Source organism: Nomascus leucogenys, chromosome 6 (genome assembly GCF_006542625.1).
Source record: "Nomascus leucogenys isolate Asia chromosome 6, Asia_NLE_v1, whole genome shotgun sequence".
In the NCBI taxonomy this organism is placed as follows: Eukaryota; Metazoa; Chordata; class Mammalia; order Primates; family Hylobatidae; genus Nomascus; species Nomascus leucogenys.
Window position 1 is genome coordinate 36155134 of NC_044386.1, and position 19755 is coordinate 36174888.

At 36.4% G+C, this 19755-nt stretch overlaps 1 protein-coding gene across 1 annotated transcript in view; it reads right to left on the reverse strand.

Annotated features, from left to right (window-relative positions):
* Positions 1-9872: 9872 nt before the first annotated feature.
* Positions 9873-19755, reverse strand: part of C9 (complement C9) — a 78022-nt gene continuing 68139 nt past the window's right edge. Inside the window, exons 10-11 of the mRNA XM_003274369.4 lie at positions 13722-13950; positions 9873-10235 (exon numbers count right to left, since the gene is read on the reverse strand). Coding sequence (XP_003274417.2) covers positions 10201-10235; positions 13722-13950 — 264 coding nt within the window. The 3' untranslated portion in view covers positions 9873-10200. The remainder of the gene's footprint in view (positions 10236-13721; positions 13951-19755) is intronic.

Here is a 19755-nt window from a genome sequence, read left to right on the forward strand (position 1 = left end):
AGAGTTTTTATCAAACCAGTTAACCTGCAGAGCAAAGAGACAAAGAACAAAGCTTATAGAAGAACTCTAGGTTATATATTACCTTGCTTTTTTTTTTGTAATTTTGTGCATTATTTGTATCACACCCTCTCTTTGGGTCTTTGGGGATGCATGAACTCTGTGGGTCTATTGGGTCCTGCTGTTTTCTTCTCATGATTTCTCACATCGTTTGTCCTTGCATATGTGTCACAGAAGCAGAATTCTAAGTCATAATCCCTTTGCTTCAGTGGGTCTCCAAGACAAGATTTAACTGACACACACTCTCATGGGGGCTTATTGCTTTTGCCATTTGGTTAATGATAATTTGCTCTTCAATGAATAAAATAAAGAAAAGGTTCTACATCAAAAGGGATCTATTTCTCATTTTTTCTCCCTTCCTTCCTTCCTTCCTTCCTTCCTTCCTTCCTTCCTTCCTTCCTTCCTTCCTTCCTTCCTCCTCCCTTCCTTCCTCTTTCTTTCTTTCTTTCTTTCTTTCTTTCTTTCTTTCTTTCTTTCTTTCTTTCTCTTTCTTTCTTCTTTCTTTCTTTCTCTTTTTTTTAATTATACTTTAAATTTTACCGTGTATGTGCACAATGTGCAGGTTTGTTACATATGTATACATGTGCCATGTTGGTGTGCTGCATCCATTAACTCCTCATTTAACATTAGGTATATCTCCTAATGCTATCCCTCCCCCTCCCCCCACCCCACAACAGGCCCTGATGTGTGATGTTCCCCTTCCTGTGACCATGTGTTCTCATTGTTCAATTCCCACCTATGAGTGAGAACATGCGGGGTTTGGTTTTTTGTCCTTGCGATAGTTTGCTGAGAATGATGGTTTCCAGCTTCATCCATGTCCCTGCAAAGGACATGAACTCATCATTTTTTATGGCTGCATAGTATTCCATGGTGTATATGTGCCACATTTTCTTAATCCAGTCTATCATTTTTGGACATTTGGGTTGCTTCCAAGTCTTTGCTGTTGTGAATAGTGCTGCAATAAACATACGTGTGCATGTGTCTTTGATTTATAATCCTTTGGGTATATACCCAGTAATGGGATGACTGGGTCAAATGGTATTTCTAGTTCTAGATCCTTGAGGAATCGCCACACTGACTTCCACAATGGTTGAACTAATTTACGTCCCACCAACAGTGTAAAAGTGTTCCTATTTCTCCACATCCTCTCCAGCACCTGTTGTTTCCTGACTTTTTAATGATCGCCATTCTAACTGGTGTAAGATGATATCTCATTGTGGTTTTGATTTGCATTTCTCTGATGGCCAGTGATGCTGAGCATTTTTTCATGTGTCTTTTGGCTGCATAAATGTCTTCTTTTGAGAAGTGTCTGTTCATATCCTTCACCCATTTGTTGATGGGGTTGTTTGTTTTTTCCTTGTAAGTTTGTTTGAGTTCATTGTAGATTCTGGATAATAGCCCTTTCCCAGATGAGTAGATTGCAAAAATTTTCTCCCATTCTGTAGGTTGCCTGTTCACTCTGATGGTAGTTTCTTTTGCTGTGCAGAAGCTCTTTAGTTTAATGAGATCCCATTTGTCAATTTTGGCTTTTATTGCCATTGCTTTTGGTGTTTTAGACATGAAGTCCTTGCCCATGCCTATGTCCTGAAACATATTGCCTGGGTTTTCTTCTAGGGTTTTTATGGTTTTAGGTCTAACATTTAAGTCTTTAATCCATCTTGAATTAATTTTTGTATAAGGAATTAATTTTTGTATAAGGAAGGGATCCAGATTGAGCTTTCTACATATGGCTAGCCAGTTTTCCCAGCACCATTTATTAAATAGGTAATCCTTTCCCCATTTCTTGTTTTTGTCAGGTTTGTCAAAGATCAGATGGTTGTAGATGTGTGGTATTATTTCTGAGGGCTCTATTCTGTTCCATTGATCTATATCTCTGTTGTGGCACCAGTACCATGCTGTTTTGGTGACTGTAGCCTTGTAGTATAGTTTGAAGTCAGGTAGCGTGATGCCTCCAGCTTTGTTCTTTTGGCTTAGGATTGTCTTAGCAATGATGGCTGTTTTTTGGTTCCATACGAACTTTAAAGTAGTTTTTTCCAATTCTGTGAAGAAAGACATTGGTAGCTTGATGGGGATGGCATTGAATCTATAAATCACCTTGGGCAGTATGGCCATTTTTATGACATTGATTCTTCCTACCCATGAGCATGGAATGTTCTTCCATTTGTTTGTATCCTCTTTTATTTCATTGAGCAGTGGTTTGTAGTTCTCCTTGAAGAGGTCCTTCACATCCCTTGTAAGTTGGATTCCTAGGTATTTTATTCTCTTTGAAGCAATTGTGTGAATGGGAGTTCACTCATGATTTGGCTCTCTGTTTGTCTGTTATTGGTGTATAAAAATGCTTGTGATTTTTGCACATTGATTTTGTATCCTGAGACTTTGCTGAAGTTGCTTATCAGTTCAAGGAGATTTTGGGCTGAGATGATGGGGTTTTCTAGATATACAATCATCTCATCTGCAAACAGGGACAATTTGACTTCCTCTTTTCCTAATTGAATACCCTTTATTTCTTTCTCCTGCCTTATTGCCCTGGCCAGAACTTCCAACACTATGTTGAATAGGAGTGGTGAGAGAGGGCATCCCTGTCTTGTGCCAGTTTTCAAAGGGAATGCTTCCAGTTTTTACCCATTCAGTATTATATTGGCTGTGGGTTTGTCATAGATAGCTCTTATTATTTTGAGATACGTCCTGTCAATACCTAATTTATTGAGAGTTTTTAGCATGAAGGGCTGTTGAATTTTGTCAAAGGCCTGTTCTGCATCTATTGAGATAATCATGTGGTTTTTGACATTGGTTCTGTTTATATGCTGGATTATGTTTATTGATTTGCATATGTTGAACCAGCCTTGCATCCCAGGGATGAAGCCCTCTTGATCATGGTGGATAGGCTTTTTGATGTGTTGCTGGATTCGGTTTGCCAGTATTTTATTGAGGATTTTTGCATTGATATTCTTCAGGGATATTGGTCTAAAATTCTTTTTGTTGTGTCTCTGCCAGGGTTTGGTATCAGGATGATGCTGGCCTCATAAAACGAGTTAGGGAGGATTCCCTCTCTTTCTATTGATTGGAATAGTTTCATAAGGAATGGTATCAGCTCCTCCTTGTATCTCTGGTAGAATTCGGCTGTGAATCCGGCTGGTCCTGGACTTTTTTTGGTTGGTAGACTATTAATTACTGCCTCAATTTCAGAGCCTGTTATTGGTCTATTCAGGGATTCAACTTCTTCCTGGTTTAGTCTTGGGAGAGTGTATGTGTCCAGGAATTTACCCATTTCTTCTAGATTTTCTAGTTTATTTGCGTAGAGGTGTTTATAGTATTACCTGATGGTAGTTTGTATTTCTGTGGGATCGGAGGTGATATCCCCTTTATCATTTTTTATTGCGTCTATTTGATTCTTCTCTTTTTTTTTTCTTTATTAGCCTTGCTAGCAGTCCATCAATTTTGTAGATCTTTTCAAAAAACCAGCTCCTGGACTCTTTGATTTTTTGAAGGGTTTTTTGTGTCTCTATGTCCTTCAGTTCTGATCTGATCTTAGTTATTTCTTGCCTTCTGCTAGCTTTTGAATGTGTTTGCTCTTGCTTCTCTAGTTCTTTTAATTGTGATGATAGGGTGTCAATTTTAGATCTTTCCTGCTTTCTCTTGTGAGCATTTAGTGCTATAAATTTTCCTCTACACACTGCTTTGAATGTGTCCCAGAGATTCTGGTATGTTGTGTCTTTGTTCTCTTTGGTTTCAAAGAACATCTTTATTTCTGCCTTGATTTCATTATGTACCCAGTAGTCATTCAGGAGCAGGTTGTTCAGTTTCCATGTAGTTGAGCGGTTTTGAGTGAGTTTCTTAATCCTGAATTCTAGATTGATTGCACTATCGTCTGAGAGACAATTTGTTATAATTTCTGTTCTTTGACATTTGCTGAGGAGTGCTTTACTTCCAATGTGGTCAATTTTGGAATAGGTGTGGTGTGGTGCTGAAAAGAATGTATATTCCGTTGATGTGGGGTGGAGAGTTCTGTAGATGTCTATTAGGTCTGCTTGGTGCAGAGCTGAGTTCAATTCCTGGATATCCTTGTTAACTTTCTGTCTTGTTGATCTGTCTAATGTTGACAGTGGGGTGTTAAAGTCTCCCATTATTATTGTGTGGGAGTCTAAGTCTCTTTGTAGGTCACTCAGGACTTGCTTTATGAATCTGGCTGCTCCTGTATTGGGTGCATGTATATTTAGGATAGTTAGCTCTTCTTGTTGAATTGATCCCTTTATCATTATGTAATGGCCTTCTTTGTCTCTTTTGATCTTTGTTGGTTTAAAGTTTGTTTTATCAGAGACTAGGATTGCAACCCCTGCCTTTTTTTGTTTTCCATTTTCTTGGTAGATCTTCCTCCATCCCTTTATTTTGAGCCTATGTGTGTCTCTGCACGTGAGATGGGTCTCCTGAATACAGCACACTGATGGGTCTTGACTCTTTATCCAATTTGCCAGTCTGTGTCTTTTAACTGGAGCATTTAGCCCATTTACATTTAAGGTTAATATTGTTATGTGTGAATTTGTTCCTGTCATTATGATGTTAGCTGGTTATTTTGCTCATTAGTTGATGCAGTTTCTTCCTAGCCTTGACAGTCTTTACAATTTGGCATGTTTTTGCAGTGGCTAGTACTGGTTGTTCCTTTCCATGTTTAGTGCTTCCTTCAGGATCTCTTTTAGGGCGGGCCTGGTGGTGACAAAATCTCTCAGCCTTTGCTTGTCTGTAAAGGATTTTATTTCTCCTTCACTTATGAAGCTTACTTTAGCTGGATATGAAATTCTGGGTTGAAAATTCTTTTCTTTAAGAATGTTGAATATTGGCCCCCACTCTCTTCTGGCTTATAGAGTTTCTGCCGAGACATCAGCTGTTAGTCTGATGGGCTTCCCTTTGTGGGTAACCCGACCTTTCTCTCTGGCTGCCCTGAACATTTTTTCCTTCATTTCAACTTTGGTGAATCTGACAATTACTTGTCTTGGAGTTGCTCTTCTCGAGGCGTATCTTTATGGCATTCTCGTATTTCCTGAATCTGAATGTTGGCCTGCCTTGCTAGATTGGGGAAGTTCTCCTAAATAATATCCTGCAGAGTGTTTTCCAACTTGGTTCCATTCTCCCCATCACTTTCAGGTACACCAATCGGACGTAAATTTGGTCTTTTCACATAGTCCCATATTTCTTTTTTTTTTCCACGTTTACTTTTTATTGAATTTGTTAATGTTACAGAATTCTTGCACTGCCAAACCATGCCTGAGAATTCAAACAAATGGTACAATGGACAGCCTCATCCACCCATCATACAGTATATTAAAACATATTTCTTGGAGGCTTTGTTCATTTCTTTTTATTCTTTTTTCTCTAAACTTCTCTTTTCGCTTCATTTCATTCATTTGATCTTCCGTCACTGATACCCTTTCTTCCAGTTGATAGAATCAGCTACTGATGCTTGCGCATTCATCATGTAGTTCTCGTGCCATGGTTTTCAGCTCCATCAGGTCCTTTAAGGACTTCTCCCGTCGATTATTCTAGTTAGCCATTCGTCTAATCTTTTTTCAAGGTTTTTAACTTCTTTGCCATGGGTCCGAACTTCCTCCTTTAGCTCAGAGTAGCTTGATCTTCTGAAGCCTTCTTCTCTCAATTCGTCGAAGTCATTCTCTGTCCAGCTTTGTTCCGTTGATGGTGAGGAGCTGCGTTCCTTTGGAGCAGGAGAGGCCCTTTGATTTTTAGAATTTTCAGTTTTTCTGCTCTGCTTTTTCCCCATCTTTGTGGTTTTATCCACCTTTGGTCTTTGATGATGGTGACGTACAGATGGGGTTTTGGTGTGGATGTCCTTTCTCTTTGTTAGTTTTCCTTCTAACAGTCAGGACCCTCAGCTGCAGGTCTGTTGGAGTTTGCTGGAGGTCCACTCCAGACCCTGTTTGCCTGGTTATCAGCAGCAGAGGCTGCAGAACAGTGGATATTGGTGAACAGCAAATGTTGCTGCCTGATTGTTTCTCTGGAATTTTTGTCTCAGAGGAGTACCTGGCCGTGTGAGGTGTCCGTCTGCCCCTACTGGGGGGTGCCTCCCAGTTAGTCTACTAAGGGGTCAAGGACCCACTTGAGGAGGCAGTCTGCCCGTTCTCAGATCTCCAGCTGCATGCTGGGAGAACCACCACTCTCTTCAAAGCTGTCAGACAGGGACATTTAAGTCTGCAGAGGTTTCTGCTGCCTTTTGTTTGGCTATGCCCTGCCCCCAGAGGTGGAGTCTACAGAGGCAGGCAGGCCTCCTTGAGCTGTGGTGGGCTCCACCCAGTTTGAGCTTCCTGGCAGCTTTGTTCACCTGTTCAAGCCTCGGCAATGGCGGGTGCCCCTCCCCCAGCCTTGCTGCCGCCTTGCAGTTTGATGTCAGACTGCTGTGCTAACAATGAGCGAGGCTCCATGGGCTTAGGACCCTCTGAGCCAGGTGCGGGATACAATCTCCTGGTGTGCCATTTGCTAAGACCATTGGAAAAGCGCAGTATTAGGGTGGGAGTGACCTGATTTTCCAGGTGCCATCTGTCACCCATTTCTTTGGCTAGGAATGGGAATTCCCTGACCCCTTGCGCTTCCCTGGTGAGGCGATGCCTCGCCCTGCTTCGGCTCACGCTTGGTGCACTGCACCCACTCTCCTGCACCCACTATCCGACGAGCCCCAGTGAGAGGAACCCAGTACCTCAGTTGGAAATGCAGAAATCATTTGTCTTCTGCATCGCTCACACTGGGAGCTGTAGACTGGAGCTGTTCCTATTTGGCCAACGTGGCTCCACCCCTCTCTTTCTTCTTTCTTTCTTTCTCTTTCTTTCTTTTTTCTTTCTTTCTTTCTTTTTTTCTCTCTCTCTCTTTCTTTCTTTCTTTCCTTTCCTTTTTCTTCCTTTCTTTCTTCCTTTGTTTCCTTCCCTTCCTTCCATCCTCCTTCCTTCTTCCTTCCTTCTCTCTTTCTCCTTAATTCCTTCCTTCCTTCCTTCCTTCCTTCCTTCCTTCCTTCCTTCCTTCTTTCCTTCCTTCCTCCTTCTTCCCTCCCTCCCTCCCTCCTTTCTCCTTTTCTTTCTTTCTTTCTTTCTTTCTTTCTTTCTTTCTTTCTTTCTTTCTTTCCTTTTTCTTTCTTCTTCTCTCTGTCTCTGTCTCTGCCTTTCCTTCCTTCCTTTCTTCATTCCCAGTTTTTGTCCCAACAGAAGATTAGGCCAAAAAAGTTGGAAAATACACTGATGTATCTAATGTCACAAATGTTAGAGTTATGCTTTGAAGATTTTTGACTAATAGTCCTGTGTTCTAATAATAGTAATAGCCACTATTACTGTTTATTGCTTTTCCAGTCGGTTACAGTATAAATTATCTCAGTAAATCAACCTAACAATTCTAGGAAAGAGATATTATTTTCCCTGAGCATATTTTAGGACTTAAGGGTTTAGTAACTTGCCCATTGTTAAATAGCCATGCAATTCCCTTTTCTTGGGCCATTTTGCTGCTCTTAGCATAATGGTAGGTAACGGGCATGAGGTGGGGGTGGAAGAGCAAAGGGTGGGGGCCACATATCTGTCGTAGGACAGATATTTGACTGTCCTGTGAATTATGTGTGTGTATATAAAAATTGTTTCATTAAGGAAAAAAACTGAACTAGGTTTTGATCAGCTCTCATGAGAATTGACTCACTTATCACAAGAAAAGCATGGGTGAAACTGCCCCTATGATCCAATCACCTCCCACCAGGTCCTTCCTTTGACACATGGGGATTACAATTGCAGATGAGATTTGGGTGGCAACACAGAGCCAGACCATATCATCTACCATTTTGGGCTGTTTTCCTAAGTAAATATTGGGAGACTAATTTAGGAGATGCTATGGTTGGGTCCCATTAAACAATCAAAAGGCCTTGCAGGGGAGAAAATTGTGTAAAGCCAGGGTGAGAATGCTGACCCACATGTCGAACATTAGACAACAGGTGGTGTATGTTGACTGTCTATTCTGTGATCAGTAGAATAAATAAGTGACCTGAATTTTGAGTATAAAAAGGGAAAAGTGTAAAAATGTAGTAAGACTCTGAGCTTCCTTTATCCATGAGGCCCTAGTGGACTTAAATACTCATCCCACTTCTCTAACTTCTTTTGATACTGGCTTCTTTCGATAGTGATTTAGTATAACGATTCAACTTTCTGGACTGGGCTTCACAGGGCTGTTGTTTTCACCTGTCCTTTTCCTTGAATTGGTGGTGCACTCCCTCAGAGAGCATGTGGGGGAGGGGGCAACTATAATGCACTCCATTTGGGCAAACTAAGCTACATCTGCTCTCTCCAAACAACAGTCCACGCTGACACATGCTAGGCCTAGTAGGCCCTCATCTTTCCCAGTTTCTAGAGATTTTCCTTTAGGCCTGGAGACTTTCTGCTCTGTGTTGATCACTGTTGAGCAGTTTCTGGTGTCTCAATAGTGCTCCCTCCTGGAGATGCTCTATTATCAGATTTACCACCTTTGGCAAGAAGTTGGAGGACTCTCCATCAAGTGTGAACCTGGGCTGTTCCTGCTATTCATTACCCTAGAAAGGACTCTGATAAATAATTAAGCCAGCCCTAGGGGGTCTGGTCAAGGCTCAGCTCTTTTATTGTTTGACATTTGCAATTCCTAAGGGTGGAAGGAATTCTCAGGTGTTACTCTAATAACAGCCTTGAGCCAGATGCTCTCCATCAAAAACTCTCTCAATAGTGGGTTGTTCAAGAATAGAGTTCAGTATTTATACACATTTAACAAATCTTACTCCTCTCTAATTCACACAGTGTTTTGAAGGGCAGGGGACAGGACTTCTCTGGAGCTCCCAGGGCAAATGCAAGACTCTTAAGGGCCAGGGCACGTTTATTAGCACGATCTCCATATCATACCTAACATATTAAAATACATCCCACATCCAGTAATCTTTTTATTTGCTATTTAAAAACAATTTTGAAAATTATTTTTAAGAATTTTGCTTTTGAAATTATTTTCATGTAGGTAATTTAGTTACTGTTATCTCCCAGCAATCAAATGCATTCTTGAGAATTTCTGCCAAGTGAGAGAAAGTAACATAATTTATTTATAAATGTGTGAAATGTTTATTAATGGTAACAATAAAGTTAACATGATACATGCTGATGTTTAAGCATTTATTAATTTTGATTTTGCATTTTTTTATTTTGATATATTTTTCCTCTTTTCTTTCTTTCTTTCCTTTTTTTAAAGAGTTCTCAGACCTTTTCAATAGGTCTCAGACCCCGAGTATCATGTTCTCTAATGAATAAGATTGTACAACCAAAGTTAATCAGCTTCTCAGATAGGCAACCTTACCTTATACAACTCATAAGGCTAGGTATTAAGTTGGACTATATAAAATTGATGTTTTTTTTTGTAAAATATGATCAAACAGAAGCAATTTCACATAATTTAAACTAATAGTTTATGTTTATTCTATTCTGCTACTGAACACTATATATATTATTCCTTTCATCTAACTGGATTTTTGTACCCATTAACCAACTCCTCTTTATCACCCTTCCCTCCTCTGGTAAACTAGTAGTTTTTGGTTACAAATATAACACATTTTTCCCCTTGGACACATAGATTTAAATGGTAGAGCTAAGACTAGTAAAAGCAACTGCTGTGCAGGTGGCTGGTGCTCAGTATTTGCTGAATGAATGTATGCACACCTAAGCAAATAACCGAAGCAAACATAGCAATGTAAATAAGAGTTCAGTTGCATGGTACAGACATGTGGTCATGAACCTGGCAGAATATGTTAACCATACAAAGCAGTTTGAAAATTACTTTGAAGTTTTTTAAACCAACATTCTGTTTTTAATTTAATTTTGTTTTTTTTTAGAAGAGATTGGCATTTTCCATGGGAGAAAGCGGTTCTGGCATATTTCATTGTTGACTCCTCATTAGGGAATAAAAAATGGAAACATTACAGGAGTTTAAGGAAGAAAAGTTTTTAAAAAAATTATAGACATAAGAGAGAAGAGACTTCAGAGGTTGGTAGGATTTTCACGAAGCATGTTGCTATTTACTTGGCATCTAAGATTATCTTCAGGGGTAGGATCTGAAGGTGCTAGTGTTCTTTTCTTCCACTGGAGCTCGGAGAAGCCAACAGCTCTATTTTTCACTGGGGAAGTCTAGGGCTGGCAATCCTAGAGAAAACAAACGAGTATCAAATCTTAATCATCAATAGGATTTTACTTTGGGTCCATACACCCATCCACTTTTTCACCTTCTTATCTTGTTGCACCATGTTGTGCATACTGTCTAGGTATTGGGAATAGAATGTGGTTTAAGGCACAGGCACATTTTCATACTAGAAAGGGCTATTTGTCTTGTATACAGAGAGTCAATGTGATTAGTGCTGGAAAAACAGAGGGAAAGTTCTCAGGCAGCATAGATAGAGAACTGATTCCTGGAGAAATTGGAGAAGATTTCATCAAAGATATGCTAATTGGACTGGGTTCAAAATAGAGGTTTTTAACCCTGGCTAAAGATTAGAATAACCAGTAGAGTTTTTAAAAATTCAAAAAACAAAAAATCCATGCCCAGGCAGGATCTACCATAGCTGCTTTTGTTTAATTGGCTTAGGATAGACATCTGTTTTGTTTTGTTTCTTTTTTTTTTCCTTTAAGGAAGTGAACCAGATGAATCCAATGACCAACCTGGTTGAGAGCCATTGGCCTAGGAGTAGAAACACACACAAGGAATAACGGAGAAGGAGGTTCGGTTAGTTGAGGGAGAGAAAGTTGGAAGCATTCCAGGCTAGGTAAATGGTATAGAAAAAGAAAGATGATGTGTTACGGTTTTCAATCTCATCATGGGAGTAGGCTAGTGTAAATTGGAATCTAGAACATTCTATGTCAAAATGGATGCTTGGAAGATCTACCTTGAGGGAAAAATTCAGCAAGAAAATGTCTAATGTCTCAGCAAGAAGCTGTGGGCCATCCTGGGTCAGGTTTGAAAGGTCAACCAAACAATGCCTAGTGATCAAAGATAATTTTATATATTGGGGAAGGGACCTTGATATTCATTATCTATGAAATACAACATATGGAACCCGAACCAAGAACTTTACATAAAAATCTAGTGCAAGACTGATGAAAATGATAGGACCTCCTAAGAAACAAACTAACCCTAGGAATATGTTCATTATCCATGGAAGACAGGGTTTCCACAGGAAATAATTCCCACCAAAAACTAAGCCTATAATAAAAAATCACTAAATACTGAAGAAAGCATAATATGCCATGAGAATGAATTGGTAGAGTTAGCAGAGAATTGCACTGCAGAACAATTTGAAAGAAGTCCATGAAGATATATTTAACATGCTGAAAGATATAAAGGTAGGAAAATAATCCAGTAAACTAGACAAGAGAAAAAACTAGAGAAAAGAAAATTGAAAAATAATCAAATCGAAATTTTAGAAAAATACTTTTAAAATAATCTCAGTAGGTCAGCAAATGGATTGACTATACAAAGTTGAATAAAATAATTGGAAAATTAGAAGATAGAACTAAAGAAATCACAGAGAAATCAGCAGAATAGTCTGCATAGAGAGAAACAGGTAGAAAATAGAAGTTCCAAGTACCAAGTAGTATACATTTTTGGAGAGTGAGAGTTTTTTTTGGAATGCAAAGCACTAGATTGAGACTTTAGGCAGATGAGAGACAGAGTTAGCATACATTTATAAATCAATCATTCTAAAATTTAAATTAAATTCTAACTTGCGTATTTTGTAACATGATTGAGTTTCTAAGCCATTTGCTGAGAAGCGTAAAAAATTCGTAAAATATTAAAAATTTATATTGTAAGAGATGAAAGTATGGTTGAATGACAAACGAGGCTGTGAACCTTTGCTACGTAATTGTTATAGAATTCTGTTTCAGGAAAATGTATTTATTCAAACAATGATTGCCAAAGAAAGTTAATCTTAATAGCTAATCTTGTGATATTAACACTTGGACTAAGATCTCACTTATCTATTAGGAGTCTGAATAATTCTACCAGAATGAAATACTAAGCATAAACTCTTAGGATTAGAAACATGGCTAAAGTCGTGTTTACTTGTAGGAAGTAAAATAGTTTAATTAAGTTCTATTTGTCTATTTTTGCTTTTGTTGTATTTGCTTTTGAGGTTTTAGTTATAAGTTATTTGTCTAGTGTCTAGGCCAATGTCCAGAAGAGTTTTTCCTAGATTTTCCTCTAGGATTTTTATAGTTTCAGATCTTACATTTAAGTCTTTAATCTATCTCGAGTTAATTTTTGTATATGGTAAGAGAATAGAGATGATTTCTCAAAAAATTAAAAATAGGACTACCACTCAACTCAACAGTCCCACTACTGGGTATCTACCGAGAGGAAAATAATCTTTATATGAAAAAGACGCCTGCACACATATGTTTACTGCAGCACATATTTTTATGTGTAATAGCACATATTTACAATACATATTTACAATAGCAAAGTCATGGAATCAACTTTCATGTCCATCAATGGATGACTGGATAAAGAAAATGTGGTACATATGCACCATAAAATACTATTCATCCATAAAAGAGAATGAAATCATGTCTTTTGGAGCGACATGGATGGAGCTGGAGGACATTATCCTAAGTGAAATAACCCAGAAAAGGAAAATCAAATACCACATGTTCTCGCTTGTAAGTGGGAGCTAAACAATGGGTATGTATGGACATAAAGAAGGAAATAATAGACAGTGGGGACTCCAAAAATGGCGAGGATGGGAGGGGCATGAGGGTTGAAAAATTACCTATTGGGTACAATGTTCACTATTTGGGTGATGGGTACACCAGAGGCCCAAAGCTTACCGTTATGCAATATATCCTTGTAACAAACCTTCACATGTACCCTTTAAATTCATAATAAAAATGTTTTTAATGTAAAATAATATGTTTCCTTATGAGTAGCTTTAAAATACAATACAGAATCTCAGCTTTTAAAAACACCAATACAGTTAAAAATGCAAAATAAAAATCTAGTGAATATCATTTATATAAAATTTAAAAATATGCAAAACAATATCACATATTTTCCATTGGTACATACATATTTAGTACAAGCACAAAAATATGAACTGGAAAGATACATACTAACTTAATGAAAGTGACTGTATCTAAGTAGTAGAAGAGAGAAAAGGCAATAGAATTTTTTGGGGGGGTGGGGATGTGGTACAAAGTAATTAATTGGATGTATTATTGTTGCTTCTTAAAAAAGAGTTTTGAAGTATATATGTCTATGTCTATACACATAAACACATATATATGCAAAGTATATATGATATATATGTATTAACATTCATCAATTCTAGATAGTGAATACCTGATGTTTGTTATATTTCTATAAACCTTCCATAAGAATATTTTTATAATTAAAGAGTAATACAATAATTATAATTTATTTATTTATACTTCTATCTTAATATATACAAGTAGAATATGTTAAAATGACACATAAAGGCTGATTTACCCATTTTCACTATTCACTCAATCTTATCCTCTGTTTATATTTATAAATCTAGAGATTTAGTACAAATTAATTCAAGAGCTAGTTTTCAAATTAGATAACCCCAAAGTGCATATTTTTGTCTTTAATCACATCAAATAAATTGTCCTCACCTTCAGAAATTTTTTGTTTACTGATTTCACAGGCAATTCCCTCAAATTTGAATGGGCAGGCACACAAACACTTTCCATCCATTAGAATCACTGTGCCTCCATTTTGGCACGTGTGGCATTTTCTTACACTAAATTCATTGATATAGTCTTCAATGGCTCTTTCCAAGTTTTGTTTCTTTAGGTGTGCATTTTTCATTTTCACTGGAACCAGATTATATATAGGAGACAGCTAAAAGGAAGCAAAACATTTAATTTTAGGTCCTTTTTAACTGAGAGAACTTGTAGAATACACTTTACTTAATTATTCATTCACTGATTCATTAATTCAACAAAGGCTTATTGAATGTATATTATTGCCAGATGTGATGTTAGATTTTAAACAATCAAAACTAGTCAAGATGTCTGCTATCAGGGAGGTCATATTATGGAGTTAAGGAGATTGATATTAATAAAATAATGATGCATAAATTTCAAGTAGAAACTGTGATAGGTGCTACAAAAAAACCAGGTATATGTGCTTTAAAAATGAACAACTGAGGGACTTAAACTTCTGGCTTGATAATTTGTTGACATATTATTTTGTGAATTGTTTTTGCTGCCTTCTTTCTTCTCTTCCAGAAGGTAACCAGATGCTTGCTATCTCTTGCCTAAGAGGAGGTTTGTGTGCAAGGCCAAGTCCAGAATGCCCCTGAAGGCAACCTTTTTCTTATTTCTTTCTTGTTTTTTTTTTCTTTAAAAGTCTAAATACATTGAGAAACTTTTGCTGAGGGAAGGAATATAGAAGAATGCCACCAAGGAAAGAGATTCCTCCAGAATAGAAAGGGGATAGAAGTTGGTATATACCTCAAGTAACAGGAAACCATAGCTAGATATTTAGCAGCTATTTTGGGAGATAGCAGGACCTGTGGGGTGCCTTAAGGAAGCTGCATATGAAGTATCAGGAATCCAGTCTTGTCAGTGATTTCCATTTGCAAGCCTGGCATGGAGGGCTGGGAAATATTTGACTTCTAGTGAACATGTAAGCCTGAACAGTAAGGTTATTGAGGTGACTACGATGAACTAAAGACATATGTAAATTATATCTCCATTTCCCAGACGGAAGTGTTAGGATTCTTGTACCAATTTAGACAACAGGGAAAAAATTTTCTGAGTCCAATCCAACAAGTAAATGAAAGGTGAATTTTCTAGCAACATGGAGGGACATGATCTCAAAATCAAATTTAATTAGAAGTAAAGAAAATGAAGTAAAAGTATTTATTTGGCACACTCAAATTCCTGCAGTAAGATACACAGTTGCTACACTGAAATCAAGGAAGTTTGGAAAGCTTTGACAATAAATATTGAGCTGAGATTTGAAGGTGTTAAGGCAGAGAGAAGACTATTCCAGGCATACAGTAAAGAATTTTGAAAGTTTTTAAATGGAGGAGGAAGTTGGGAAGATGTTGTTCCAAAGATATAAAATTTTAGTTAGATAGAAGGGGTAAGTTCAGAAGATCTATTGTGAAACTTGATGATCATAGAAAAAAATTAAAAAGTTCTTATAATGGAGATATCATAACATATATAGGGAAATGTATATGTTCACTTAATTTAAGCAAATTCAATTGTGTAACTAGCAAGAGCTGTTTGAGTGAGTAAACTGTTAGAAATAGAAGCATTTTGGTGGCAGAGCACTTTTAAACAAGAGACCACAAAACTTAAAAGAAATGAGAATCTAAAGAGCCCAGAGCTAAAACAAACAAACAAACAAAAACAAAAAACAAACCAAAAAAACCCCACAAATTCCTGCAGAAGAATAATGATGGATTAAATAATGTGGACTCATTTTTTCCCTAAGGACAATGAGAAAAGCTAAACAAAATAAAACCAAATATTTTTTAAAAAACTGCTAAAAGGCCCTGGGGAACTAATAAGAAAATAAAAAATCACTGATCTAAGATCTGGGAGGAGGTGGAAATCCAAGAGGTGGGCCCAGTATTCTAGGGCTACTAGTCCTCTTGACACATTTCCTAATTCAGCAAGAGGTAGTAGAGAGACTAGGAGGTAGAGCAACACATTACTGGGCTGAGGAAAAAACACTGGAATTCAGGTCAACCAAGGTAAACATGCTATACTTTGATTTGGGGACTAAGAGGGAAGTGGAAGTAGGAGAGCTCTGGCAGAAACTGTAGCCCAGTTTGGATTAAAATAATCTTGGATCATTAGTGGGGATCCTAGAAGCTTTTCAAATATAAATATATATGTTTGGAAGATTATATAAATACACAAAATTATCCCAGGCATCAGGCTACTCCTATAATAATTTTAAGTACAGTATTTAGCCCACGGTAAAAATAACTAGGCACACAAGGAAATAAGACAACATGAATGAGACCAATGGAAATAATGGAAAATAGAAACAGCTATGGTGGCTGCCAATGTTTGTGCTATCAGACTTCAAACAATTATCAGACTTTAAATGAACTGTTTGCATAAACAGGGAGATAAGAGACAAGACTGAAAATTTTAGCAAAGAACTGGAAGTTATTAAAAATAAATTTGAAAAAAACAAATATTAGAACACAAATTAATGAATTAGTTAAATAGCAAATGTGATAAAACTGCAGCAATTTAATGAATTGCAATATAGGTAAGAAGAAAATATTGACAATAAAGCATGAAGAGACAAAAGGATGGGATACACAGAAAGAGGGCAGGAAACATAAGTGATAGTGTGGGAAGGGAAAAGATCCATGTATTTTGAACCCCAGAAGGAGAACAAAGGACAGAATAAATAAGAAGCAATATTTGAGAAGCTAATGACTGAGAGAATATTCCAGACCTGGTGAAAAACAACAAGATATGAATAAAAACTATAGTTAAAAATAATTTTGCACCTAGGTATTATCAGAGAAAACTTGCTAAAAAAATAAAAACCCAAAGATAATGGAGAAAATCTTAAAAACAGTTTAGTAAAAAGCCTTAGTATTTTGAAAGTAGGCTAAATTTGACTTTACTAGATACAATCAATAATATTATAGAGTCAAATGGAAATGTAAAAAATAAAAAGCATGGTAAAAGAGATGAAAAATATCTTTGATGAGTTTGTCAGTAGATTTGACACAGCAAAGGAAAGAATCAGTAAACTTGATAAAAGGTTGGTAGAAATTAGCCAAATTAAAGTACAAAGAGATAAAAGAGTTGAAGGGAGGGAACCCAGAACTGAGCATCCAAGAGTGTGGGGCAATATGAAAGAGACTAGCACATGTATTACTGGAATCCTTGAAAAAAGTGAAGAGGTTAGAAGAAGAGGTTGAGAGGGGGAGAGAAAGATAATGTGATTGTGGCAGAAGAAATATTTGAAGACATAACGACCAAGAATTTTTCAAAAGTAATTAAATAATCAAGCCATAGACTCCAGAAATTTAGGGAACTTCAAGCAGAATAAAAAGTAAACATCCATATACATCTCATTCAAACTGTGGAAAACCAAAGATTAAATAAAATGAAATCTTTAAGGTGATGACAATAAAGGGAAATGCTACAAGCAGAAGGTCAAAGATAAGAGTTACAGCATACTGCTTATTTAAAAACTATGCAAGCCAGAAGACAAAGGGGTAATATCTTTAAGTACTGAAAGACAAAAAAAAAAAAAAAAAACTCACACAAACTGTAAACCTAGAATTTTATGCCTAATGAAATGTCATTGAAAAAAATAATTTTTTTTTCAGGGAAGCAAAAGCCAAGAGAATTTGATACTAGCAGACGTGCACTAAGAGAAATGCCAGAGGAAATTTTTCAGGCAGAAGAATTACCACAAAGAACTGAAATTTGGACCTACATAAAGTAATCATGAGCTCTGAGCATAACAAAAATGAAGGCAAAAATATACCTTTCTAGTTTTAATTGCTCTAACATATATTATCTACAGCAAATGTTGTTGCATTGTAGTATGAGTTTATAGTGTATGTAAAATTTTTTTTAAAAAGTGTGTAAAATATACATACACTATAAACTCATGATACAATATGATAAAAATAGCATTAAAAATGGGAGGGAGGATTTGGAAATATAGTGTTGTATTTGTTTTACACTACACATAAGGCAGCATAATATCATTTGAAGGCAGACTATGATAAATTAAAGATGTATATTGTGAATTATATGTTATAGAGTAAAAAATATTTTTTAAAAGAGACATGGGTAATATGCCAATACTGGAAATAAAATGGAATCACATAACATACTGAATAAAAAAGAATAGTCAGGACAAGAAAGGAACAATGTAATGAATAAACAAGATTTAACTGAAATGTTAAAGAGAGAGTGCTGGAGTTCAGGGGGAAGAAGAAAAGCATCTGTGGTGGTTGGAAGCCCAGGGGGTCTTACACGCCCAGATTACTACAGAAAGCCATTCAACTGCAAAGATAAACAACTAGGAAGGAAAAAAGAAGCAAAAGATATTCAAAATAACCAGAAAACAATCAATAAAAACACAGGGGTAAGTCCTCACCTATCAATAATAACCTTGAAGGTAAAAAAATTAAATTCCCCATTTAAGAGATATAGATAGCCTAAATGGACAAAAAGAAATAATAGCCAACCATATGTTCCCTATAAGAAACTCACTTCACCTGTAAAGACATACATACATGGAATGTGAAGGATGGAAAAAGATATTTCATGCAAAGATAAACCAAAAGCAAGCAAGAGTAGCTATGCTTATATCAGACAAAGCAGACTTCAAGTCAAAAACTGCAAAAAGGAGAAAAAGAATAACATTATATAATAATAAAGGGATCAATTCAGCAAGAAAATATAACAATTTTAAATATATACGCACCCACCAATGAAGCACCCAGATACATAAAGCAAATATTAGATCTAAAGTGAAACAATAAAATAATATTTGGCTACTTCAACATTTCACTGTCAGCATTGGAGAGATTATCTAAACAGAAAAATCAAAAATCCAAGAACACAGGATTTAAGCTGCACCATAGACCAAATGAACCTAACAGACATTTACAGAACTTTTTGCCCAAGAGCTGCGGAGGACACATTCTTTTTATCAGTGCGTGGAACATTTTCCAAGATTAATCATATGTTAGAAAACATAACAAGTCTCAAAAAAATGTTATAAATTGAAATTATATTAAATACCTTCTCAGACCACATGGAATAAAACCAGAAGTCAATAATCAGGGAAACTTTGGAAACTATACAAATACATGGAAATTAAACAACATGCTCCTGAATGACCATTAAATCAATTAAGAGATTAAGAAGGAAATGTTTTAAATTTGTTGAAATAAATGAAAATAGAAACAGAACATACCAAAACTGATGATACACAGAAAAGGCAGTAGTAAGAGGGAAGTTTATAGAAATCAATGTCTACTTCAAAAATCTAGAAAGTTTTCAAGTAAACACCTTAATGATACATTTCAAGGAGCTAGAAAAGCAAGAACAAACCAAACCCCAAAATAGTACAAGGAAGGAGATAATAATGATCGGAGAAGAAATAAACCAAATTGAGACTGAAAACAAATACAAGGGATTAATGAAACAAAAAGTTGATTAAAAGTTTTTATTTTAAAAGAAAGACAAAATAAACAAACAATAGCTAGACTAAGAAAAAGAAAAAAGAAGCCCCAAATAAATAAAATCAGAAACAAAAATAGAGACATCACAACAGATACCACAGAAACACAAAGGGTCATTAGATACTGCTATGAACAACTATAAACCAATAAATGTAAAAACCTAGAGAAAATGGATAAATTTCTAGACACATACAACCTCTCGAGTTTGAACCAAGAATAAATAGAATACCTGAATAGCCTAATAATAAATAAAGAGACTTAAGCTGTAGTAAAGTCTTTCACCAAAGAAAGGTCCAGGACCAGATGGCTTCAATGTTGCATTCTACCAAATCTTTGAACAAGAATTAACACTAATTCTTCTCAAAAATTTTTTTAAAGACTGAAATGAAGGGAACTCTTCCTAACTCATTTTATGAGACCAGCATAACCCTGATATCAAAACCAGACAA